The sequence below is a fragment of the Typha latifolia genome, chromosome 12 (assembly GCF_019914945.1).
Source record: "Typha latifolia isolate L0001 chromosome 12, TyphaL0001v2, whole genome shotgun sequence".
Lineage (NCBI taxonomy): Eukaryota > Viridiplantae > Streptophyta > Magnoliopsida > Poales > Typhaceae > Typha > Typha latifolia.
Genome location: NC_133097.1, coordinates 8,333,661 through 8,356,521, shown reverse-complemented (window position 1 = coordinate 8,356,521; position 22,861 = coordinate 8,333,661). Strand labels below are relative to the sequence as shown.

Genomic DNA, 22,861 nt, shown 5'->3' with positions numbered 1-22,861 from the left:
TCATTTTACCTTTATATTAAAAAAAAGTAAAGTCGAAAGTAAAATGATAACTTGACATTTTTCATTAATACTGTCGGGAGATTAGAGATATTTTTTATAGTTAAAAAAATAAATGTGCAAAAAAAAAAAAAAAAAAGAAGAAGAAGAGACTTTTGCTTGTTAAAATAGGTAATAGTTGTTGAGATCTTAATATAATTATCTATTAAATGTAAAAAATTACGAAAAGGTAAGTCAATGCTGAGTCTTTTGCCTCTCCCTCAACGCGTAGACATTCTTGACGTCTTCCTGCTTCCATCTTCTCAGTGTTCTTCTATATATACTCCTATTAATTACATTCCTGCCTACTACATCTCCTACACGCTCTTCTGCACAATGCCGACCATAGGAATAAATATTAAGGTAAGCTTATCTTCTCTTAATTAGCTTGCAATAATGCATGGGTTTCATTGACTATTTTTGGAGTATACGATCGAGTTCGTTGCTTTTGTTTTGATTTAATTTTTATAAAATGGACACTCCTCACCATTTTACGAGGTTGCGAATTTTGTTTCGGATCTTGATGATGCAAAGAATTAGTCACAAAGAAACAAAATCTTGAAACTCTATCATGTTTTCTAACTTCAAAATTCTACCTTAGTACCGCAAAAAGAAAAATTTAGAAATTTAGGGAACCTTAAAAAAAGTGATGGAATCTGATTACTAAGGAAAGCCAGAAGTCCAAAAGAAAAGCACAAAAAGATGTAATCTTTTATTTAGGAAAATTTAAATTTAACACACTGACTTTTTAATGTATTTATGATTTACACTTTTTATTTTTATTATTTATAAATCGAGCTCCATATTTTATTAAATATGTATAAAAAATATTATGCTATTAGATTTGTTAACTAAACAGTATTAAAGTCCTAGGTTAAGATCATGAAAATACCGTTATATAAGTTAGAGTTACCCAACCTATTATACCCAATCTATGCTCAACTTAATTCAATCCAACATATACTCAACTCATAATACCAAACTCAAGCTATACCTCAAATCAGAATACCAAATTCAAGCTACATGCCAACTCAAAATATTAAAGAAGCTCTAGGTTAGATCCTTGTAGGTGGTTGATCTCTGGCTACGCTCTTTCAAAGAGGTAAAACTTAGTGATTGATCCCTCCATTTTTTTATTGCTTTTGTCTTGAAATTTTGTGAGTTTCTATAAATAAGAGGATTTATTTTTTTCCTTCTTAACCTCTCTTACAATAAAATCGTGTAGATGAGAGCAATTCCATTTGGAGAAAGCATTATTTTATGAGTTTGACTCAACGAGATTTATGCTTTTATAAGAAAGTAGTAATCTCAGGGTGCCCTGGACAAAGCTGCCCTGGACAAAGGGAAGAAAAAAAAAAAAAAAAACGAGAAGTATGTTAGTTATTTTAGAAGAAAAAAATATATTTATAGTTGACGAAATATTATCTTTTTATGTCATCTGTTCAAATGATGTTAGTGTATATATCTAATACAGAGTGTTTTCTCTATATATATTTGACAAAAAATAGCACTCAATTTATAAATAATTATAATAGAGGTTGTAAGTGACAAATATGTTAAACGTAAGAGCCTAACTAAAGGACAATAAGATTAATTTGATCATTTTTATCTCTCAACTGTCCTAACTAAACACCAATTTTTATTTCTTATTTTTATCTAATATATTATTATATTTATTATTTAATTTCCAACCAAACACTTAAAAAATTAAAAAAAGAGAGCGTGATTAGTCCATGGTCGCGAGAGAGCAGAGCTTACTGCCCTGCAATAGTCGCGAGGAACCTCGTGGGGTATAGGAAGCTGAGAATGAACTCAGATCTTTTGGATCAGTTTCGGGTCAAATAGGAAGAACGTCATTCTATTTTTTCATATTCTAGATTCTTCTTATCCGGCGACAAAACTGGCCTTCTTGAATTTTCTCATGATCTGCAGGTAGATCTAGTTGTAAACCGAGCAACAAATGCGGAACCAAGTCATGTAGTGACGAGCAAGTTGAGGACCCGAATCTTTGCGTCCTTCTTTGTTACAATTGTAGTTCTCATCGGATTGGCAGCAGCAGTAATGACAGTCGATATCCCTCAATTTTCAACAGTGGGAAGTCACGAGAAGCTGCTTTCTGTATTCTGCTTCATATCCGTCTTTATGACTCTTTCAGCTTCAGTGATCTTAATGTGGGTGGTCTACTATTGTTGTAGAGTCAGCCGTCGTAGTCTAATAGCCTTCGTCTGCTTTATCGGCTTCTGGGAGATGAGCACATTCAGCGGCTTCTTGTTCCTCATAGATGTCAATGCTCTGATAGCTATCATCCTTCCCGTTCAAATATTTTTGGTCATTGGCATGGTTGTCTTCCACGGAACACGAACAGACGAACATCAACATGATAACGTCAACTCCGCTGAAGAGTCCGAGATAGATAGAATCTCCGAACTGTCCCTGCTCACCAAAACGCTATCTTTCGGATTGCAGTTTGCTTTGATCCTCGCCTACGTGAAGAATTCTTCCTTCCAAGAACGTACATCCCGAGCCGATCTGTCCGTGACCTACTTAGCATCTACGCTTGGTCTGTGCCCGACGATGATCTCTTGCATGCCCCTGAGATTTAGTTTCCTGCTAATCAGAACTCTTAAGTTTCTCAACTGTGCGACGCTGGTCCCCCTTGCGTGGATTGCCATGAATCCTTGCTGCTGAATTCCTAGATGGGCTTGTAGTGCTTTCAACCACTCCGCTGTTAATTGCATGCGTCATATTCATATGGTTTGACGGACTAGATCAATTACGGACAACGGCTCCTGAGCCTGAGGGCACAACACCAGACGACTCCAGAAGTTTCATAAAGGAGTTCAAGGCAATCTGCGTCGGCGCAGTTGTTGTAGTGTATTATGCAATTCTGATAATTGCTTATTGTATGTATCTGGGGACAGAAAAATACTCCGGGCACCTGAAGGCCTTCGTGTACTTCCTGCTCGTCGCCATTATATCCGGTCTTATCTTGACGCCGCAAGTATTCAAGCCTCGATCTTCAAGCTCCGACATCCCGCCGACAGTCGTGAAGATCTTGATTTTCGACACCGCACTAGTGATTCCGATTATTCTCTGTCCTATGGCGTACTTCGCCAAAAAGCTTTACGGTACTAGCTAGTTTCGCTATTCCATTTAAACCAAAAAAATAAAAATAAAAAAATACCGCGCGTGCAAGTTTAATTGTGTCTCGACACAAGTCTTTACATGTATTCGTTTTTCAATTATTTAACCCTTTGTTCTTTCTTTATCCTTTTATCCCAAGTCTTGTCGTAGCATATTTGCTTCTTACTAAAATCTTTTTATTTAGTATCTCTATGAAATCCTGCATATTTGCTTCTTACTAAAATGTTTTGGGCCATTATGCTTGCTTTGAGTTTAGAAACTCTCTCTAAACTGGTTCAGAAAACGGTTTAGTTATCAAATATTTATTTATCCTTTTTATATCTAACAAGGCCTTTGGTGATAAGAAAAAGATTTTGAGAAATACTGATCTAAGTGGATAAAACTATCTTCAATTGAATGCAGAGTAGGGATGTTAGGTTTTTATTATTAGCAATTGTGTACAAAATATTCTAAATATTTTTATACATGTATATGAGTTTTTATATAAGTCTAGAAAATATTTGTTTTGATGGATTCCAAGGTTAATGGAGAAAAGTTTACGAGTTCACAGCCGCGTTCACGGGCGTTCACATAGACAGAGAGCAGCGTTCACAAGCGCGTTCGAATGCGGGCATATGCGTTTGCACATATAGAAACACCACGTTCACAAGCGCGTTCGGACGCGGGCACATGCATTCGCACAAACAGAAACACCGCGTTCACAAGCGCGTTCAAACGCGGTGCCAGACGTTCGCATAGACAATAAGTGTGTTTCTACGGGCATTTGAACACAACCTTGGTCGTTCGAACGCAACCTGTGAAAATCAAGCCGCCGCGTTCGAACGCACTTGGGCCCATTTGAACGCACCTGAGATCAAGTCAGGTCGTTCAAATGCACTCGGGCCGCGTTCGAACGCACCTACGAAGTTTGTAATTTTTGGACTTTCGTGAGTTCGGATAAGACTTGGATTTAGCTCTATCTTGGAGATCTTATATAAGTATAGTGATGCCCTAACTCTAGGGGGATTGGTGAAATAATTTGAAGGTCAACTCTTGAGGCTGCATTGTTTCTTAAACCAACAAGGTCCTACTATTCTATAAAGCTTAATCTTTCGTCTTAAGGGCTAGACGAAAGATCAATCTCAAGGGCTACTGAGGTTGGATATCAATCACGAGAAGCGGTGAATCGTGAGTTCTAGCGAGCAAGACTGAGAGGAACAAAGTCATTTGGATCGACGGATTGTTTTGTGAGTTAGTCTTGTAACAACTACTATTCTAGTGATTGGTTTTGATCCGAGTTTAGATCCGTGGTTTTTTTCCGTTTGGATTTTTCCACATTAAAATCTTGGCGTTCATCTCTGCCTTTCGTTTTTAATATTTCTTCCGATTTTATTTAAGCAAACGAGTGATATCATTGCCTAGGGTTTAGATACAAACGAGTGATTTTATTTAAGCAAACGAGTGATTGGTTCTGCTTTTCTTAAACACAAATATATATTGTTTAATAGCTTCATCCGATGATCTTAAATAAAAGGGTCTTTTATATATATAAAAATTAATGTTTATCAGGGAGTTATGTATAGGACTGGCAAAATAAACGAGCGACTCAGGCTCGGCTCGGTTAGAGCTGACCCGAGCCCGAGCTGAGTTTGATGGCTCGAAATTACTTTTGAGTTGAGCCTGAGCTGGAGCTAGCTCACTAGGCTTGGCCCGATAGGCTCAATTTAAAGGCTAATTGAGAAGTAAAGCTTATTTTTTTTATTATCTCAACTTCCTTCATCTGAGTCACGCTCCTCTTTTCCTCCATCAACTTACCCTCCTCCTCCCTCCTCTAACCCGGCTCCTCCTCCACCATGGCTCATCTCTCCGTCTTCTCCACCACGGCCCACCTATATTCGTCGCCCCAATCTCTGTCTTGGGCACTGAGAGCACTGGACACGGCTCACGAGGCTCTGTTTCTGCCGTAGGATCCATCCCCCCTCTCTCTCCCCTTTTTATCTAACTCGTCTCCTCCTTTAATCCTGCTCCTCCTGCTCCTCCTCCTTCTTTAACCCGCCACCTCCTCCACTGTGGCCTGCCTCCTCCTTCGGCAAACTGGCTCCTCCTCATCCTCCTCCTCAAAGCTATCTCGTTGTTGTCCTCCTCTTTAGCCAAGCCACCGCCTCGTCCTCCTCTATTTGGCTCGGTCCAACTCGATCCGGCTCGGCTTGATAGTAGGCTCATTTCAAGCTCGGACTCGGTCTGGCTCGACTCAAGTTCGGCTCGAGTTGAGCTGAGCTGAGCCTGAGCAGACTTACAAGGCTCGAAAGTAATTTTTAGTCGAGAAACTTTAATTTTACCCTAACTACATAAGTGTAAATTATGTAGTTACTGGTCTTATCTTGGCACCGCAAGTATTCAATCGTCCGAGCTTGGACACCCACCGACGGTCGTGAAGATCCTGGTTTCTGTCACCGGACTGCTGGTTCCGATTATTCTGTCTGGTGGTGCATTCCGAGTTCATAATTCTCAGCCGTACTAGCTAGTTTCACTAGACTATTCAAACCCAAAAAAAAAAGGAAAAAAAGAGGAAATGTCGCGTGTGCATTTGTTCTTATCCGGTTATGTGCAATTTAATGACTACGTTTAGACCAAATCAATATATTTTTCTTTCCAGCCTGGCTTGAATAGGAATTGAGATTCACGAAATTGATAGCGTTCTTTTCTGGTCCCAGCCAAACTTCTCGTTGTAATCACATAAAACTTATCTAATATTTTTCTTAAAAAGCCGGGTGTTCAATGTTTAAGTTCCTGTTAAATATCTATTTTACTTTGTATTTTTCTCCCTACCCTTGCTCTTGCCCTTACCCTTGGAGAGAAGTAGAGAACTAACTACGTATTTTACTCGGCTTGATTGCATTTAATTTAACTGGGGTCCACGTAGACAAGTGTTTCTGTAGAAATTTGTTCAAATGGGGACCCCGAATATTCACCTCTTGGATGTTTAGGGACAAGTCAATAGTCGGTCATATGCTACAACAAACTTGTTCCTTATTAAATGACTCGCTAAGTACGGCTCAAATCGAATTAGATTTTCCAAGCATCTATCTCTTGATCGCTCGCAGAATAATCAAAGACGACTTCCACTGCACTGTAACAAAGTCAAGCAACCTTGCCAATTATTGTAAGCTAATTAATCTATAGTGAACTATGTAACTACAGTTTTCGTTTTTGAAATTACTATTGTTTTGATTGCGGATGCTGATCATCCTCCTTGCACTGTAGCTGAAGGGTTAACATCTTAATACACAACATATTTGCCAACTCTAATAAAGAAATCAAAAGAGGACTTCAGAAGAGCTCTAAATTTCATCACCATCAAGTAATTTTCTCAGTTCAAAATTCAGCAGTAGTTCTCACAGTCTGATTTTCCTTTCTATTAATATAATTAGAATCTGAAAATTTGGAAAAACATAAACACTGTAAAAACGGGTCTTTACCTATTTGATCTCTTTTCTTCCTCTCCAGCTCCAATGTCCTGGCTTGTCCAAACTCCACTATCTGTTGCTGAATGGACCTCTCTCCTGACCTCCCTAATTTGATAATGTTCCTTTATGCTGCTTCTTGTTGCTATTTGATGGTATTTGCTAGTTCTTTTCCTGGAATATTTCTTCGTTGGCTAAGCTTCAACAGCTTGAATTGGTTCCACATCTAAAATGCTCACATCCGAATAAATAGTGATTTGCCAGTCATCCTGTCCTTCAACATCAATATCCTTTTCTTCCTCTTCTTCCGCCAAATTCCCATTTTCCCACTCCACTTTTTCACCAGCAGCCTCCAATTTTTTTCCCAAGTGTTCTTCTCTACCACTATCTTTTTGCCTTGCCAGATTTTCTCTACCAAAATAACTCTCTTTACTTTCTTTTTCCCCTTGGGTCCTCCTAGATTCAGGCTCAGGCGAGTTTACTGAACCATCATCATCTTCCTTCTTTTCTTTTCTGTCATCCTCTTTATTGTTAATCTTTTCATCCTTTCCTTTTTGATCACTCCCAAATTTGACATCAACCGTTTCCTCCTTTCCCCGAGCACCTTGATTATTAGTTGCTCTCTTGTCAACTTTCTCACTTGAAGAACACTTTCCAGGGCCATCCTAGGGAAGTTATTTTCCCATTTCCCCGTCATGAAAACTACTTTGGTCCTGATTCCAGTTTTGTTTTTCTGACCAAAGTATAAGCTTTTGCCCCTTCCATTTTCTGTTTAGAGCCTTCATTCTCGTAGCTCACCTCAAACACCATATTCTCAACCATAACAGCTAATTTCACAGGTATCTCTACAATATCTTTAACCATTACTTTCAGTCTTGCTGCCTTGAGATCTATTTTCTTCATTGTCCTCTCATCCATCATTATCAAAGTACCAAAGTTTTCAACAATTTTCATGAAATGTATATAGTTTCCAACAGTGGAGAGGAATAGCTCTTAACCGAATCCAGATCAGCTCCTTGTGACTCACCTTGTGCCATTGTGTGCATATAACAACAGCAACTCCCAAATCCACTTCTCCACCCCTAGTGACATCTTCCACGCCTACGTCGGATCTGCAACACCTCCCAAGACTCTTCACGTCGATGGATTGATAAGGAAGCATATAGTGTGTATCCTCGTTGACACAAGGAGCACACACAACTTTCTTGACGAGCAACTAGTTAGGAATCACCATGAAGATGCATCTAGTTGATCTTTACTGTCGGCATACAGGGCCCTAAATGCAAATTGCTAAAATTTTAAGTAAATTTTAACCCTTTATATTAGTGAATTTGTGCTACAATATTATTGGACAAATACAGAGTTTTAAATAAGAATTTTGAATAAAGGGCACTAAATGCAAATATTTTTAAATTTTTGGTATATTTTCATTTAACATCCAATATATTATAGTTAATTTATGATACAATAATATTGGACAAATACAGGGTCTAAATGAAAATTTCCTTAACTTTGGCTTAAACAATATTGTATAATACGGGGTGCCAGACGCAAATTTGTAGCAATTTTTTTAACACCCTATATATTAGTGAATTTTTGAGATAATAATATTGGACAAATACAGGGTTCTAAATGAAATTTTCCTTAATTATTATAAGTTTTTATTTGACACCCCATATATATATGTGAATATTCGGTACACTAATATTGGACCAGTACAGGGTTCTAAAGGTAACTTTCCTTAATCCGGTGAAGTTTTCATTTGAAACACAAGGGTATGAATTCATGGTTTAAATAATATTGCATGCAGGGTTCTAAACGCAAATTTTTTACTTTTTTGGCAAATTTTCATTTAACACCCTACATATCAGTGGTTTGACGGTATAACAATATTGCACAAATACAGGGTTCTAAATGAAAATTTCTTTAGTTTGGGCGAAGTTTTTATTTGACACTCTATAAAAATATTTGGAACATATAAATTTGGAATCTTAATGCAAATTTTTTGGTGAACTTTTTATCTAACACCCTGCATATGTGAATTTTCTCTTCAAATAATATTGTATAAATATAGGTTCTAAGTGCAAATATCTTTTTTTTTGTGTGAAGTTTTAATTTGACACCCTATATATATTTTTGATTTAATAATATTGAATTGCATGAATACTGGGTTCTAACTGCAAAAGTTTTTTTAATTTTCTATGACAATTTTATTTTGAGATCTTTCATATAGATGATTTGTCGGTTTAATAATACCGTACAAATATGAGGCGCTCTATGCAAATTTCTTTTAATTTTGATGAAGTTTTCAGTTAACTCCCTATATATGTAAATTTTTGGTTTAAGACATGTTATATATTTTAAAAGCTTATTATTTAACACCCCTGTGTATAAGTGATTTTTAGGTTCAATAATATCCCAAATCTGGAATTCTAAATGCAAATTTCTTCAATTTAGATAAAGTTTTCTGCTTGAAACATCTCTAATTAGTGGTGCTCAAGCTCAATAACTTATTTATATTGTTCAACCACTTAGTCTATAATAACTTAGCAAGTCTCATCTAATTAGTTCTTAAAAGGATTTTCTTCTCGCGAGTTGCAACTTGACATTTATTTCACGTCTGAAATTAGTTGGCCAACACTGTGCCGAGAATGTACACACGTTTTAGATGTATAAGAATAATAAGTCAATACACCTCTTTTCTGTAAAACTAATACAATTTTTAAGGAATTCCAACACCTAATATTAAGGACGCGCTTTGTAAATTTGTATATTGGAACACGCGGAAGCTGCCTACGATTAGTTTTTATATGGTCTTTTGAAGTCTAAGCGATTTGGATGAACTTGAGCTCATACCGCGTCTAGAGTTGGTGGCTTCAGCGAATCATGTAGAAGCGAAGACTAGAAATCGTCCAAGTTAAATTTAAAATTCCTGTTAATTTTTATGGCTAGTAATCGACCAAGCAACAACTTACTGCTTAAATCCGATTAGGTTGTGCAAAAATCTAGCTCAATGGTTTCTTAGCTTGGAGCCGCAACGATTTCTTCTTGATTACTTTCAGAATAAAGACAGACTAGGGTTCCACTAAATTGTAACAGTCAACTGACCATGCTAGTGACAAGCTAATTAATATCCTCACTCTATCAGTACTGCTAGTTTTTTTTATATAGAAATATTCCATCAATGGATGCAGATGTATTGAAATCTAGTGTGTGAAAGTGAAGAATGAAAGCCGTGGAAAAAATTGGCAGCGGTAGATGGTTACTACCAATTTTTAAGGAGACTCGTCATAAGACTCCCTCTTGAAAGTATCACTTTGCACTTTCCACCTTGCAGAGAGAGATTATTTATTTTAACTAGATATTTACAAGTGTGATACATAAGAAAAAAAATAATTGATAGATTGAACAAGTCCTCACCACTTACTACTTAGCAAAAAATATTATGGCAAGCCCAAAGAGCACACATAAATAAAATTAAAAAAATGAAAGATAAATAGCGTTAGTTGTCATGAATATTAAATATTATAAAGACAGACGAGATTGCAATTAAGAGATAGTTTAAAAAGCCTTGAAATAAATATTCCAAGTCAAATCTCTCGGGCTTTTGCTTAAAAAATTATTAATCCAAGACGAGGTCTTTCATTAGCCTTTTGCTTGACCAAGTTCGGCGCTACTCCTCCTCTCACTCAGCGTAGACATTCTTCGCGTTTTCCTGCTTCCATCTTCTCCTCTCCCAATATATACTTCTAGTTCTTGCTAACATCTCCTACACGCTCTTCCCTCTAATGGAGAACGAAACCCGTATTCCTGTGGTAAACTCAACCTCTCTTAGCTTATAGTGCATCTCTTCATGTTCTCTTTTACTTTCATGCACTGTTTTTGGAGTATAAATATGCTTGTGCTTTTGATCTGATTCAATTTGTATGAACACTGCTTCCTGTTATAGGAGGTAGCAAATTCGGTTCTTCTTCGAGCAAAAAAAAGGGGCTCCGAATTAATGATAATTTTATTGCAGGATGAAAACATCCTAATTAGAAGAAGTCATCACTTTTATGTCGTGTTTCCTGATCCATCTCTTAATTAATTTAGAATATGCGTTTAATTCCTCTTGTTAGATTGTTGTGTAGGGACTTCCAGGACTAAATAAAGCTAGAATATTGCTTGGATTTCAACATATATCTATTTGTAATTTCCTTTCTTAAAAAGTTCCCCTGCATTTGGATATGGTAGCTATTTCTACTAGAACCGATACAACAAGGTAACAGAAACATACCACAATGGCCGCATGTATATACATATGTGTGTGTGTGGCATTAGTCGCAATATTTCAGGTTGAGAAGAATACTTTAGTATAGTGGCAACGGTCACTAACCTATTCCTATATATTAACATGAATCTGTACAGATAAATGAAAACCAAAATGCAAATGAATTGTGGGAGGCCCAGTTGGGGAAGCGAATCATGCAGTTCTTCCTTGCAGTCGCTGCCATTTTTATAGGAATGTTAGTAACTTCAATGCCGGCACGTGATGAGATGAAGCTGCACCACAAGATCCTCTGGCCAATCTGGGGGTTATCCAGCATGATAACCGCTCTATCCGCACTTACCTTGCTAGCTTTGCTCATGTGCTCTACTCACTTCCACCGTCGTCTTCTTACAAGCTTCATATTCCTCACCGGCCTTGCTCTTGCAGCTACATATTCTAGCCTCTTATTCCTCGTAAAAGTGAATGCTACGATAGCTATCATCGTTCCAATCCAAAAGCTCGTCGTGGTCGGCATGATTGCCTACATGGGCACGCGAAATCGCGAACGTCATGATACCGCCTACGACGAAGCTTATGAGTCGGAGATGGATTGCGGCTTCGATCTCTCCAAGCTAAGCAATGCGGCCGCATTCACCGTGCAAACAGTTCTAATCGTCTCATACCTGAAGAATTCTTCTTCGTCCGAAGCGCCTGCGCCTCGAGCTGATCACGCCATAACTTCTCCGTGCGAATTCCGTCCATCACGAGCTGATCTCGCTATAACTTACTTTGCATCAATGCTCTGTCTGTGTTCCATGATGATAACCTGCATGCCGCTGAGGTTCGGGGTTCAGGACACGAGGGGCTGCTTGCTCGCTACCGTTAAGGTTCTCAATTATGCGATGCTAGTCGCGCTGGCTTGGATAGCGACGACGCTGGCCGCTGAATTCCTGGAAGGGATGGTAGTATTTTCCTTCACTCTGCTGCTCGTTGCATATGCTTTCTTTGTGTTCTGGGAGTTCCAGGACAGAGCTCCGGAAGCCCAAAGAGCAAATCGTACCTTGGAAATAATGAAGGAGTATAAGAACATGTGCATCGGAACAATGGCTGTAGCGTACTATACCATATTGGTGTTTATTTATTCAAATAATCCCGGGAGAGAAATCGATAGCTTGCTCATTAAGTTCTTCGTGTTGGTCCTCCTCACGGCTATCATATCCGGTCTCGCTTTGACGCCGTTCACCCTGAAACCTCCAAGACAAAACTCGTCAGTAGTCGCAAAGATCATGGCTTCGTTTGCCGGGCTGCTGGTTCTGATTGTCTGCGTTATCGTGGTGTACGCCTGCATCAACCTATATTAGAAGTCTTGCCTTTCTTTTTACTGCACGAGAAAACATTGCTCGGTATTTATATCCTCCATCAAGTTTTATTTCAGAATTCCTCGCGATATGCCTTTTTAAATGTTGTTACTCGAGCATAATTCCACCCTCTGCAATTGCTTGCGGATGAAGACACGTTTGACAGGTTTTTATAAAAAAGCACTACATAAATCCAAGATCACGAAATAACTTCAATAATACACGTGCAGGTCTTCGCCAAATCCTAAGTACTCCGCCATCATATCTCACAAAATGCCACAACATATATAAAACTCTATCAAAATTTTAGCACGAAGTTTCTACTCTCTCTCTCTCTCTCTCTCTCTCTCTCTCTCTCTCTCTCTCTCTCTCTCTCTCTCTCTCGTGTGTGTGGTTCATCACTCTGATACAAGTACAATACTGTGCGGGTGAATAAACAGTTGTAAAAAGTTACAGTTTGCAAGTCACAGGAATGAGATTCTAATTACTGAAAGACTGAGCTCTTGTATTGCTAAAACAGTGGCATGCCAGTTAAAACCTTCATAACATGCTGACTAAACTTGAAGTCACAGACGCTGGGATTAGCAAAGTAATCCCCACTTGCAACTCAATTTTAGCTGCTCTGTATGAGAAGGAAGATATACTTTGGTATAATATTTTCATATGAAAAAGTTTACATCAGCCACGTTATTTATACACAGAGATGATAACAATAATATTAGAGCATTATTATGTAGTTTTATAGTTATGGAATTAGTTTGGATCTATTTGTGATCTAGTCGAAATTGATTGAACTGTAATTGATTGAAGTGAGTTGTTTGAGTGGTTTTGTAAGAGCATCCACAATTTGATCACGAGCGAACACGTAATAAGTTTTTGATGACTCATTCCCTGACAAAATGATAAATCAATCTCTACTATAATCTTTTCATATGAAAAAGTTTTTATCAGTCTCGGACTCTCGGTATCTGTACACAGAAATAATAATAATAACAGCTAATGTAGTTCTATAATTATGGAATTAGTTTGGATTTGTTTGAGATCCTATTTGCATGGGATTCTCTTCTATCAATAAGACAAGTGATGACTCAACCATCACTTGACCGATGATCCTTCAATACTGTGCTTGAGGAATCTTTCATCACTAGATTTACTGTTTACATAAATGGTAGTATTTGCTCATCACTCAACCGTATACACCCAATATTGCTTAGTTGAACCAACAGGTTTCACAAGTAAAATTCAAATTATACTGATGAAGAGCAAGCACCACCTTTTGATGTCAAGGATTCTGAACTGTGTTCTATAAAAGAAGAATAAGCTTTTCAGGTATATACAACCAAACCTAGATGGTATAGTTCGGATCAACATCATGGACGTAATGGTATCGCTATTGTTGTATTTTCATTTTCTGTAACTTAGGCTGAGCATTTCAATTTTTCATCTCCTACAAAGCAGATTGCAAGAATGTTAATCTTCACTATCCACATTTAACAAGCAACTGAAATAAACGACCGATAATACCTGTTTGGCTCTCATAAAGGATTTTGTGCAATGGAAACAGCCTGAAACTTGGCAAGGTTTGTCTGGCGCCGACCCAAATAAAATGCTGTCAGCAGCCACAAGAAGCACAGCTGAAATTAAAATGTAAAGGATCAGATTAATTGCAAATATCACATAAAAACCACATTTCAAAACTTTGGTGCTGTCCACCAGTTCATGATTACAGTTCCCGGTTGTCTCATCTACTCTACGTTCATACTTTAGATCTCCTATAATCCTATATTAGCTCCATACTGAAAAGATACCACTGGATTGAACCAGTTGGTTGGCATACTTTCTACATGATAAATGGACGATATTGTGCAGATTGGGATTAGAGCTTCAAATAATATAATGCCAATTTAGCATACTACTAATTAAAGCGTCTAATGCAAGACTTCCATATTTACTGTAAAACTTTTAAAAAAGAAATGATCTTCTATCTTCCATTAATGCATCATGCATGTAATGTTTCTACAAAGAGGAGGATGAAAAGATGGTTACTAGTCAAGAAAAAGCAGAATAGCACTGTATAATATGCTAGCAGAAAAGTAGATGTACTATCAAGATTTGTCAAAAACTTTTTTAGAGCACATATTTTTGTATCTGTGTTTCTCTTATGGATCCCAAAATCGGTTGATCCAGAGTCGGATCGGCCATAACTGATTCCAATCAGACCAGTTTCGACCAGTATCAGCCGAAACTCGGCAGTATCGGCTAAAATTAATTTTTTTTTAAGATTTAGGTTGGATCTAAAATGTATATAACTTAGGAGACATTAATAATTGAATTCATCAACTGTTTTCTTTTTAAATTTTTAGTTTTTACTCTCTATCTCTCACACATACTCTCATTCTCGCATTTTGCTGAGTTCATTTGGTGGTCGTTCCGGTGAGCTTCTTTGGCTAGTTCACACTTTCGTAAACTCCGATGAGTTTTTTTTAAAAAAAAATTTCTTCTTTCTCACCCACTTTTTAACTCATATTTTCTTCTTGTTATATAACAATAGAGAAGAAATATATTTCTCTTTATGTTGTTCTGCAGTAATAATTTACAAGTATAAAAATTTGTCTAATTCAAGTCAAAATTCATTATAGTTTTCAGTGACTGATTTTTATTTCTTATTCTTTTGCTATTTTTTATAAATTTTTTAAAATATTTTTGCATTTTAAATAATATTTAAAATTTTACATAATTAAATATAATCCGATCCAATACGAGCGGACGATCATACAGCCGATACATATTATTTTTTCTAACGACCGATCCCTGTCTCGATACCCAGTTTCGGAACCTTAGTTTCTCTCACATTGAGTTGATAAATATCGCACCAAAATTTGTTTTGATCTATCAGTAGAACCATAGTGATCGATGAGCTTCACAGAATGATAAACTAAGGCAAAGTCAAATGTACTTCTAGAGAGGAACATTCTAGTAATTGTGTCAATGAATTGACATGAAAAATGCTAAAAAAGCAAGCATATGATAATCTGGCATCACGACAATACAATTTGTCAGAACAAAGATAGACAAGAAGCATATAAACGTACAGGCAACGCGTAGAGAGAGACCATAGATGTTTGACCATTTATATTGCCAAAAAGTAACTTGTATATTCCAGCTGCAGTTGCATCACCAAGCCTCTGAACGATAACATCTATGCAGACCTGGAACCAATATTCAGGGTATAATAACATTTTATGAGGTAAGAAAATAGCTAAATGACATTAACAAACTCCAGAACCTATATCATATCTATTAGTACCAGCCAATTCTTCTAATTTTCTATCTAGTCGTTCACTACATTCCTGGCCACCAATGCTTCTTAACAAAATAGATAGAAAGTCCACTAACCTAATCACATTAGTTCATGCTGCTTTTTTTTTTCAATCTCTTCTACCTTCTTTCTTGTGTGCCTTTTAAACTTTAATGAGAAGCAACTTTATACCACAGAATCATCATTTTTCTGCTTTCCCTATTGACCTAGATCTAGATGTAATTCTTAATTGACAGAAATTCCGGTAATCCACAACGAGCTGAGGCACAAACTTCTTTCAAGATAGTCGGTCATGACAATTTCTCTATTCAGGACAGGAAATATGATTTTGTATCTTATATGTTTTTATAAGATACAATATGCACCACAAAATAGAAAGAACCTCTTTCTAGTTGCTCTGAAATAATTAGGAGATTCACTGGAAGAAATACAGGGTTTTGCTTCTGGTGGCAACATGCTAATGGGTGGTGGTACCGCTTATGGGGTCTAATCAATACATTCTAAGAAGAAATATATCAAATAAAGAGGTTGCTAATTTCTGGTTTTGGCACACCCATCAATGCTCCAATTTTCTGTGCCAGTCTAAATCGCTCCTATCTAACAATCCTTTGAATTCATGTGCTGCATTATCATTTAGAGTCATTTCCTTATTGTTCTGAACTTTTCTTCTTATGAAAGCAACAAAGATCTATAACTGCAAGGTAGAATTATCACCTTAGCTTTGTATTTCTCATCCTGCGAGACAACTGTGAACAAAAGTTCCCGACCAGGTCTTGTTAAAACATATGTTGTCACCTGCATGAAAGGCAATGTCGCAGAAACATTTATTGACACATATCAGATTTTCAAAATTATCAGTATCCCTTGAAATTAGCACTTTTGAATACCAATTGAACCTCTTGGAGTTGATGAATGAGCCCAATACAGTAAATTTCAAAAGAAATTGGCTGGCTTATAAATATGTTTACATGATTCAAAACAGCATTGTACAAGGCAAAATGGTAGACTTCTGACTAAACAAACTATGTTTAAATGGATGCTTGCTAGCAATGAATTATGTTTAAATTAAGTAATTTTATTTTTCACTTCGTACCTTCCGAAGAGTTTCTGAAAAAGCCACAGAGATCCACGTTGGCCATACAGCAAGAACAACCATATTAGAAATTGCAACAAATGGGGCTGAGCAAATAGCAAATGTAACACCAGCGACTGTAAGCATGCGTCCCTGGCAGGTTTATTAGAGAAATCCTATCAGGAAAACAGAAATACTAGGTATGGTGTTTGCTATCAAATAATACTGAATTAGGTATAGTCACAGAACTAATCAATCTGATGGGGTCATCTAGCTTGACTATTGTATGCAGAAATGATCGGTGAAAATCAAACAAACCTAAATTTGCTACCCAGTTATTCAGTAAGAAGGTTTCTAGAAGCACCAGTAAGAATGTCAAGTAGTTATAAGAGTTGGAACAGCTATAAAACATGCCACATGGAAATTTGACAAAGAGAAGAAGATTTTAACTCGTTCAACAGGTACACTACATGAATTTTCTCAGTTTATCTTGTTGCTGATGGTAGTTGATCATTCTATCATCTGACAAAATCCACTTATTGAAGATTATGCAGCCAAGGAATCAAAAGGTCTCTGGCGTTGCTGAAGAGCATAGAGCACATATTTACAGGCATATCAATGCTTAAAAGGTTCTTGTTACCTTGTGCACAATCCTCTCTTTTGACTAATTTCATACCATAATTCCAAACTTTTTTTTAGTTCATTTTACCAAAATATCCACTTTTGTCCCTCATGTTTAGCACCAGTAAGCTCAGAAACAGTGAAGATAATCTGAAATGTAATGTTGCATCAATAATGAATGGACTTCTATTGCTAGAAGAAAGGATCTAGATTCCTATAGCAATCACTAAGCCAAGAAAGCTTTGCAATTTTTCTTTCTTCATCTAGAATACTGCATAAGATCCACAACTAATATTTTTCAGTTGGGATAAGATAGGTAATTTTATGTGGGAAATGTTTCTCCCTGTCAGTAATTTTGGATTTAATTCAACAAAGAAAGGAAAAGGAGTCGACTATGTTGTTAAGTTTCATCTCTTCAGAAGGGTGTTCAAATGTTAACGGCAGTAGGTAAAGGTAAGTTTATGCAAGGAACAGTGAAATTTAAAAATTAAAACACCCCACATATTGTTTCTGATACAACAATTCTATGCTATGCAAATAAATTTTAGAAAAAGATCCAATCATTCTAAATTACAATGTCACTGTGAAATAAGTACAATTTAGAGTAGAAAGAAGCATTCACAAGGAATATAATTCTGACATCAACAATATACCGTTAAAGTAAGTTGACCAGCAAGAATAAAAACAGCAATAAAGCTGTTTATTAGTGCAAACAATCTTCTCCTGGACAGAGGACTTGTGACAGTCAGAGCAATTATTGTTACTTTCTGCAAAAGAATAGATGGCAAATATATGAGAACTTTGAACTTCTTACTGTGTACACTAGTATCCAACAAAAAACCAGACAAAACAACCCAAAAAGCACTTGTTGTCATAATGGTCAATCTTGGTCACATGTGTCTCACATTCCATTTAAGATGTTAAGGAACTTCTCAACTGATTCAATATAAGCAGATGGTACGCCCAGAAATTTATAAGATCAGCACCACACCAAAGTACTTCCCTACACTTATTCCTTTGTTTTGAACCAAATGAAGTTTTCTCACTCCGAACTCTTATCAAATTGAGTTGTATAAGCATGTTAAAGTGAATATGAACCAGTTAGTACAAGTCTATTGGATTTATCCCTCTCTAAATATTTAGTGCTTCTGATTGATGTTCCATAAAATGCCTTACTCGATATATTATAGCATCTTCTGAAAAATAATTCTGCAATGAGACAGTAGCAAGGATCAACTATATAGGTCAAAGTAGGAGAAAGCTCATGGCAGAGTATCCTGCAGGTAAACACTGACATTTCACATAGAAGAAGGTAGGAAATTACAAAAGGAAGCAAAGGCTTTTGTAGAACAAACGATTGGCATTTACACAGGTTAGTGTTATATAGCATCTGTGCCAAACATATAGGTAAGCTTTATAAATAAACATGTTACTCTCTGTCTCTCTCTTCCTCCCTCCCTATCTATATATAATACACACACACACACCAATTTGTGTGCCCATTTCAATATGCTGTTTGCATCTTAGGTTAATTTGCTTTCCATCAGCTGGCATGTGTATTGTTATGTAAAACCTATGACTGCATCAGCCATACCAAAGATGAAAGTATCATGCAACAATCATAATTTTCAACACTGAAAATGAGAAAAAAAAAATGTTGACTGCAAGTTTTAATTTGTAGTGTATTAGTGTGAGATAAAGTAATCAACAAATTTGTCAGCTTTTCTTAGTTACAAGATTAAAAAAAAAAGATAAGATGGGTGAAAAGAAGTGAGCAGAAAAAAGGTGACAAAAGAAGATAGATGGTAATAATTAAAAAAAATACAGAAAAAGAAATCCAAAATTTCAATAGTGCAAAAGGATAGATATAGGTAACATGAATATGACTGCATGAATATGCATGAGAGAGACCAAAAGAGATGAATTGCTATCAGAATTTCTTTCATAGCTATTTTGCTCACATGGGCCACATACAGCAGGAAGGATATTATGTTATATGACATCAAAAAAGTATCATGATGACCTTGAGGTCTTCAACTTCCCCAGCAAATTGGAAAGAAATGATTGCTAATAGAGGTGGCATAGAACATGATAGATACCAACATGAAATAAAATTGGAATACAAACATATTGATCTTAACTTCCTTAACAAATTTAAGAAAAGAATAGCATATCCACAGAAGATAAAGTAGCACCAATTGAATGCAGAATGTGAAGAAAACATCCTAAATCAGTATCCTAGTTTTATATGTTCAATTAAAGTTGGATTCCAATAAGAAATGGAAAATGAAGAAAACAGCTGTAATCTTTGCAATAGCTACAAGCCTACAAAATAGATATAGCAATTGTGATGTATACTGGAAAAGGTACAAATGAAGTGGAATTGCATGAGCAAACTCAGCAATACCATGATGTATGAGATTGTTAGTATCACAATGCATGGTTAACGTTTTCTACACTTCCATTTGGAAAACTTTCAAGATTATGACAACTTAAGACCATCATATATCTTCCCATACAATCAAAAGAAGCAGCTCCACTGTGGTTTTTAAGTTTCTAACATTTAGATCACCATGTAGGCATGTAGTCATCTCATCATAATCATGATAAATGAAATTGAATCAACATATTGCATCACGAGTTATATATGCAAGTAGATAAGGAACACTTAATACAACAAGTGACACCATTTAGAATACAAAGATTGAAATAAATAAATGTAATACCTGAAAATAGAAGAACGAGGACACGACAGCACTCAGCCACAGAAATAGGGACACATATAATAGATAACTTGATGACATTATCAGCCAGATCCCTTCTAACAATACAAAAAGCTGAGATTTTACTTCATAAATCTGTGATCTAGGAGTGGAAACTAGGGAAGATGTCTCTTCATCAGCCATTTGGTATTGTTCTTGTTTGTTTCTTCTACATAGGAAATGAAAGAAATTATTTAAAAAGAAAGAAAGAAAGAACGAAATACAAAAGGAAAGAAAATATAGAAAATAAAAAGATAAAATAATAAGAAGAAATCCAAAAGCTGTCAAAGATTGGCCATTACCTCTGGCCCTAATATACTAGCGTGCAAGGATCTTTGGAATTCATAATAAAGGTGGAATATGTGGAATTATCTTTTAAAATTGCCAAAAAAAAAGAGAAACAAGAGATGATGTAAAACCTCCCAACATAAACGATAAAGCTCATAATGTCTTGAAAAGGCAAAGTTATATGATATAATATACCGGGTGGGTGACACTTCTGCAGAACTATGGTGAGCATCATGAGTGATTCCTTTTGAAGACTGTGCAGCAAGCTCCATCAAGAGAGCAGAAAAGAGAAGTAAAACTGTGATAGAGTTAGAAATGATGGAAGAGAAATTCCATAGGATAGAAAAAGGCAGCAGGTCCGAATGTTATCCAGATATTATTCTTTATTTCACCAAGAAAAAAATGCATACATGGTCCTAGCCACGCCATACTTGCTGCGAACAATGAGCCAAAGAGCTGCCCAAGTGTTGCACCGGCACCAATAAAACCAAACAATCTTGAACCTGACTGAACAAGAAGAAGAAGAATTAGACATTATAATTGTAATTCTATATGATGAACTCTATTATATATGGATGAGTACCTCACTGTCCATGACATCAATTACCCTTGCCCAAGTTGACGATATTGTAAGAAGATTAAGCAAAGCAACCTACATGGGGAAATAAAATTCAATCATGTTAGTTTTACCTTTTCAAGAGAACAACTATTAGCAAAAAGTACTGAGAATCATACCCACAGGAACAAGCTTATCCTCACGGTTATATAGAACCACCGATGATTCCCCCAACCTATAGTATGATTTTCACCATTTTCACCAATATTTACCTTTCCATTCACAGGTACAGGAGAGCTAGAATCTGAAATCTACAGGAGGAAATACTATTCAACTACATTCCAATTAGTAACAGGATTAGAATTATGATCAATAAAATTGATGGTTTAGGTTCCTTTATTCGCTTACCCTGGTGGCAGAAGACGGATGCCCAGGAGTGGAGGCATACCAGAGAATGAAGAATAAAAGAAGGGAGATACTGAAAAATCTGAGTATCAAGACCAAAGCCTGAAATTTGATAGGCTCATCAATTTCTGCTGGTAAGTATATGTTCTAGAGACAGTAACTATATCATTTTCTTCAATCATCACTTGGAAGCACATCATGTAGAAATTGACAAAGAAAGAAGAAAAACTGCAAAACATGTAACTTATGAGTGTACCACTTTAGTCCAACCATAGAATCCAGGTAGTATACTACTTTCTTGACTATGTTCTGCAATAACAAGTAATCTAAAATTTGTAGACTCACAGAAATCAAATATAGTTGTCATTTCATCCATGATTCGAACAAAACTGATGGAAGTTGGGACAATCTAATCATGAGCTCTGACAGAACAGAACTACCACATTTTAGGGTCCATCACCCTGACTATATTCGGACGACCATACCACCAATACAATTAGCTACACTAAGCTGTCAAGTTCCCAAACGTCACTTTCATCATTATGTTATTACACTGCAAGGTGCTCCCATTATCCTCTTTCATCTAGGTATTTAAGTTCAAGAAATACAGATGCAAAAAAAGAAAATCAGACAATATAAACAAATAAACAAAAATAATTTATATAACACAACTCATGGACATGCAAACCATTCTATCTATTGATCAAGTAGTTCCAGTGTAACAAGAATTGGATTTCAACAACAGCATACCTTTGATTTGGAAAGATTCGGAAGCGAAAAGACCAGAGTCGAGAGAGGAGCCGCAACAAGTGTTAGGATAAGCGATCCCAAGAAAAGCCCGGGGAGATTGTTCAACCCAAGAGAGATCGCCCCCTCGTCTCGCAGCGGAAGAATGACGAAATAAGCGCTCAGGATCTGGTAGATTTACAAACAAATCGTCAATCAGTAAGGAAAGTTTGAGGAAATATTACAAGGTTGTATAGGAGAAGGGATGACTCACGAAGAAGAAGGTGGAGGCGGATCGGATCAGAGCCGGGATCTCGTGCGGGTGGACGGAGACGATGGAGGAGACGACCGCTTCAATTCGAGATGGCATTGGAGTTTTAGATCAGAGGAAGAAGAAAGAGAGGGTTAAGGGTCTGGGGATGAGAGGAGGAAGAGGAAGAGGAAGTGATGCTCGAACGAGCTCGCGGATTGTGGCGTTGAAGATTGAAAAATAGGAAGTACGAGAAGTTCTCATGTAACCAAAGGCAGATAAGGTTGCATACTGAGACATTGCTGTTCTTTTTTTTTATATTTATTTTTTAGAAAGATATTGCGGATTCTTAGGGGAGGAAAAAGAAAAGGAGAAATTACATTGTACACCATAAACAAATATAAGACTTTATTATTGACACCCTCCATTTTCAGTATTTATATTTCAAACATCATATTTTGGACCTTATTCTTATAACACCCTAATGTTTTCACTATTTATTCTCAAAACTTTATTGGGGCAAAGAAAAGACAAGACATAAATCAAAAGTTAACTTTCTCTTGCGCCCGCCCTAGCTCTGCTAGGGTTTGTGGCAGGTCTTCCCTCCCTCTAAAAGGTATTTTTTTCCTCAC

At 36.6% G+C, this 22,861-nt stretch overlaps 3 protein-coding genes across 5 annotated transcripts; 2 read left to right on the top strand and 1 right to left on the bottom strand.

Moving 5' to 3' along the window:
- The first annotated feature begins 349 nt into the window (after window positions 1–349).
- LOC140798509 (uncharacterized) lies at window positions 350–3,245 on the top strand. The gene is made up of 2 exons (XM_073152359.1): window positions 350–399; window positions 1,969–3,245. The coding sequence occupies exons 1-2, from the start codon at window positions 373–375 to the stop codon at window positions 2,722–2,724; spliced, it is 783 nt and encodes a 260-aa protein (XP_073008460.1). The 5' UTR covers window positions 350–372; the 3' UTR covers window positions 2,725–3,245.
- Window positions 3,246–10,267: 7,022 nt separating this feature from the next.
- Window positions 10,268–12,333, top strand: LOC140798829 (uncharacterized). Its single transcript, XM_073152905.1, has 2 exons — window positions 10,268–10,438; window positions 11,031–12,333. The coding sequence occupies exons 1-2, from the start codon at window positions 10,412–10,414 to the stop codon at window positions 12,231–12,233; spliced, it is 1,230 nt and encodes a 409-aa protein (XP_073009006.1). The 5' UTR covers window positions 10,268–10,411; the 3' UTR covers window positions 12,234–12,333.
- Window positions 12,334–13,337: 1,004 nt separating this feature from the next.
- Window positions 13,338–22,486, bottom strand: LOC140798828 (uncharacterized). 3 transcript variants are annotated; one of them, XM_073152902.1, is made up of 14 exons: window positions 22,254–22,486; window positions 22,004–22,168; window positions 21,257–21,355; window positions 21,028–21,159; window positions 20,876–20,944; window positions 20,703–20,799; window positions 20,488–20,590; window positions 19,969–20,173; window positions 17,896–18,009; window positions 16,643–16,774; window positions 16,264–16,344; window positions 15,323–15,439; window positions 13,755–13,864; window positions 13,338–13,677 (listed from the first exon to the last, which is right to left on the bottom strand). In XM_073152902.1, the coding sequence occupies exons 1-13, from the start codon at window positions 22,347–22,349 to the stop codon at window positions 13,766–13,768; spliced, it is 1,509 nt and encodes a 502-aa protein (XP_073009003.1). In that variant the 5' UTR covers window positions 22,350–22,486; the 3' UTR covers window positions 13,338–13,677; window positions 13,755–13,765. The 3 variants fall into 3 exon arrangements, with proteins under 3 accessions (XP_073009003.1, XP_073009005.1, XP_073009004.1); XM_073152904.1 differs by having other exon boundaries at window positions 15,344–15,439; XM_073152903.1 differs by having other exon boundaries at window positions 19,969–20,170.
- Between the last annotated feature and the right edge of the window lie 375 nt (window positions 22,487–22,861).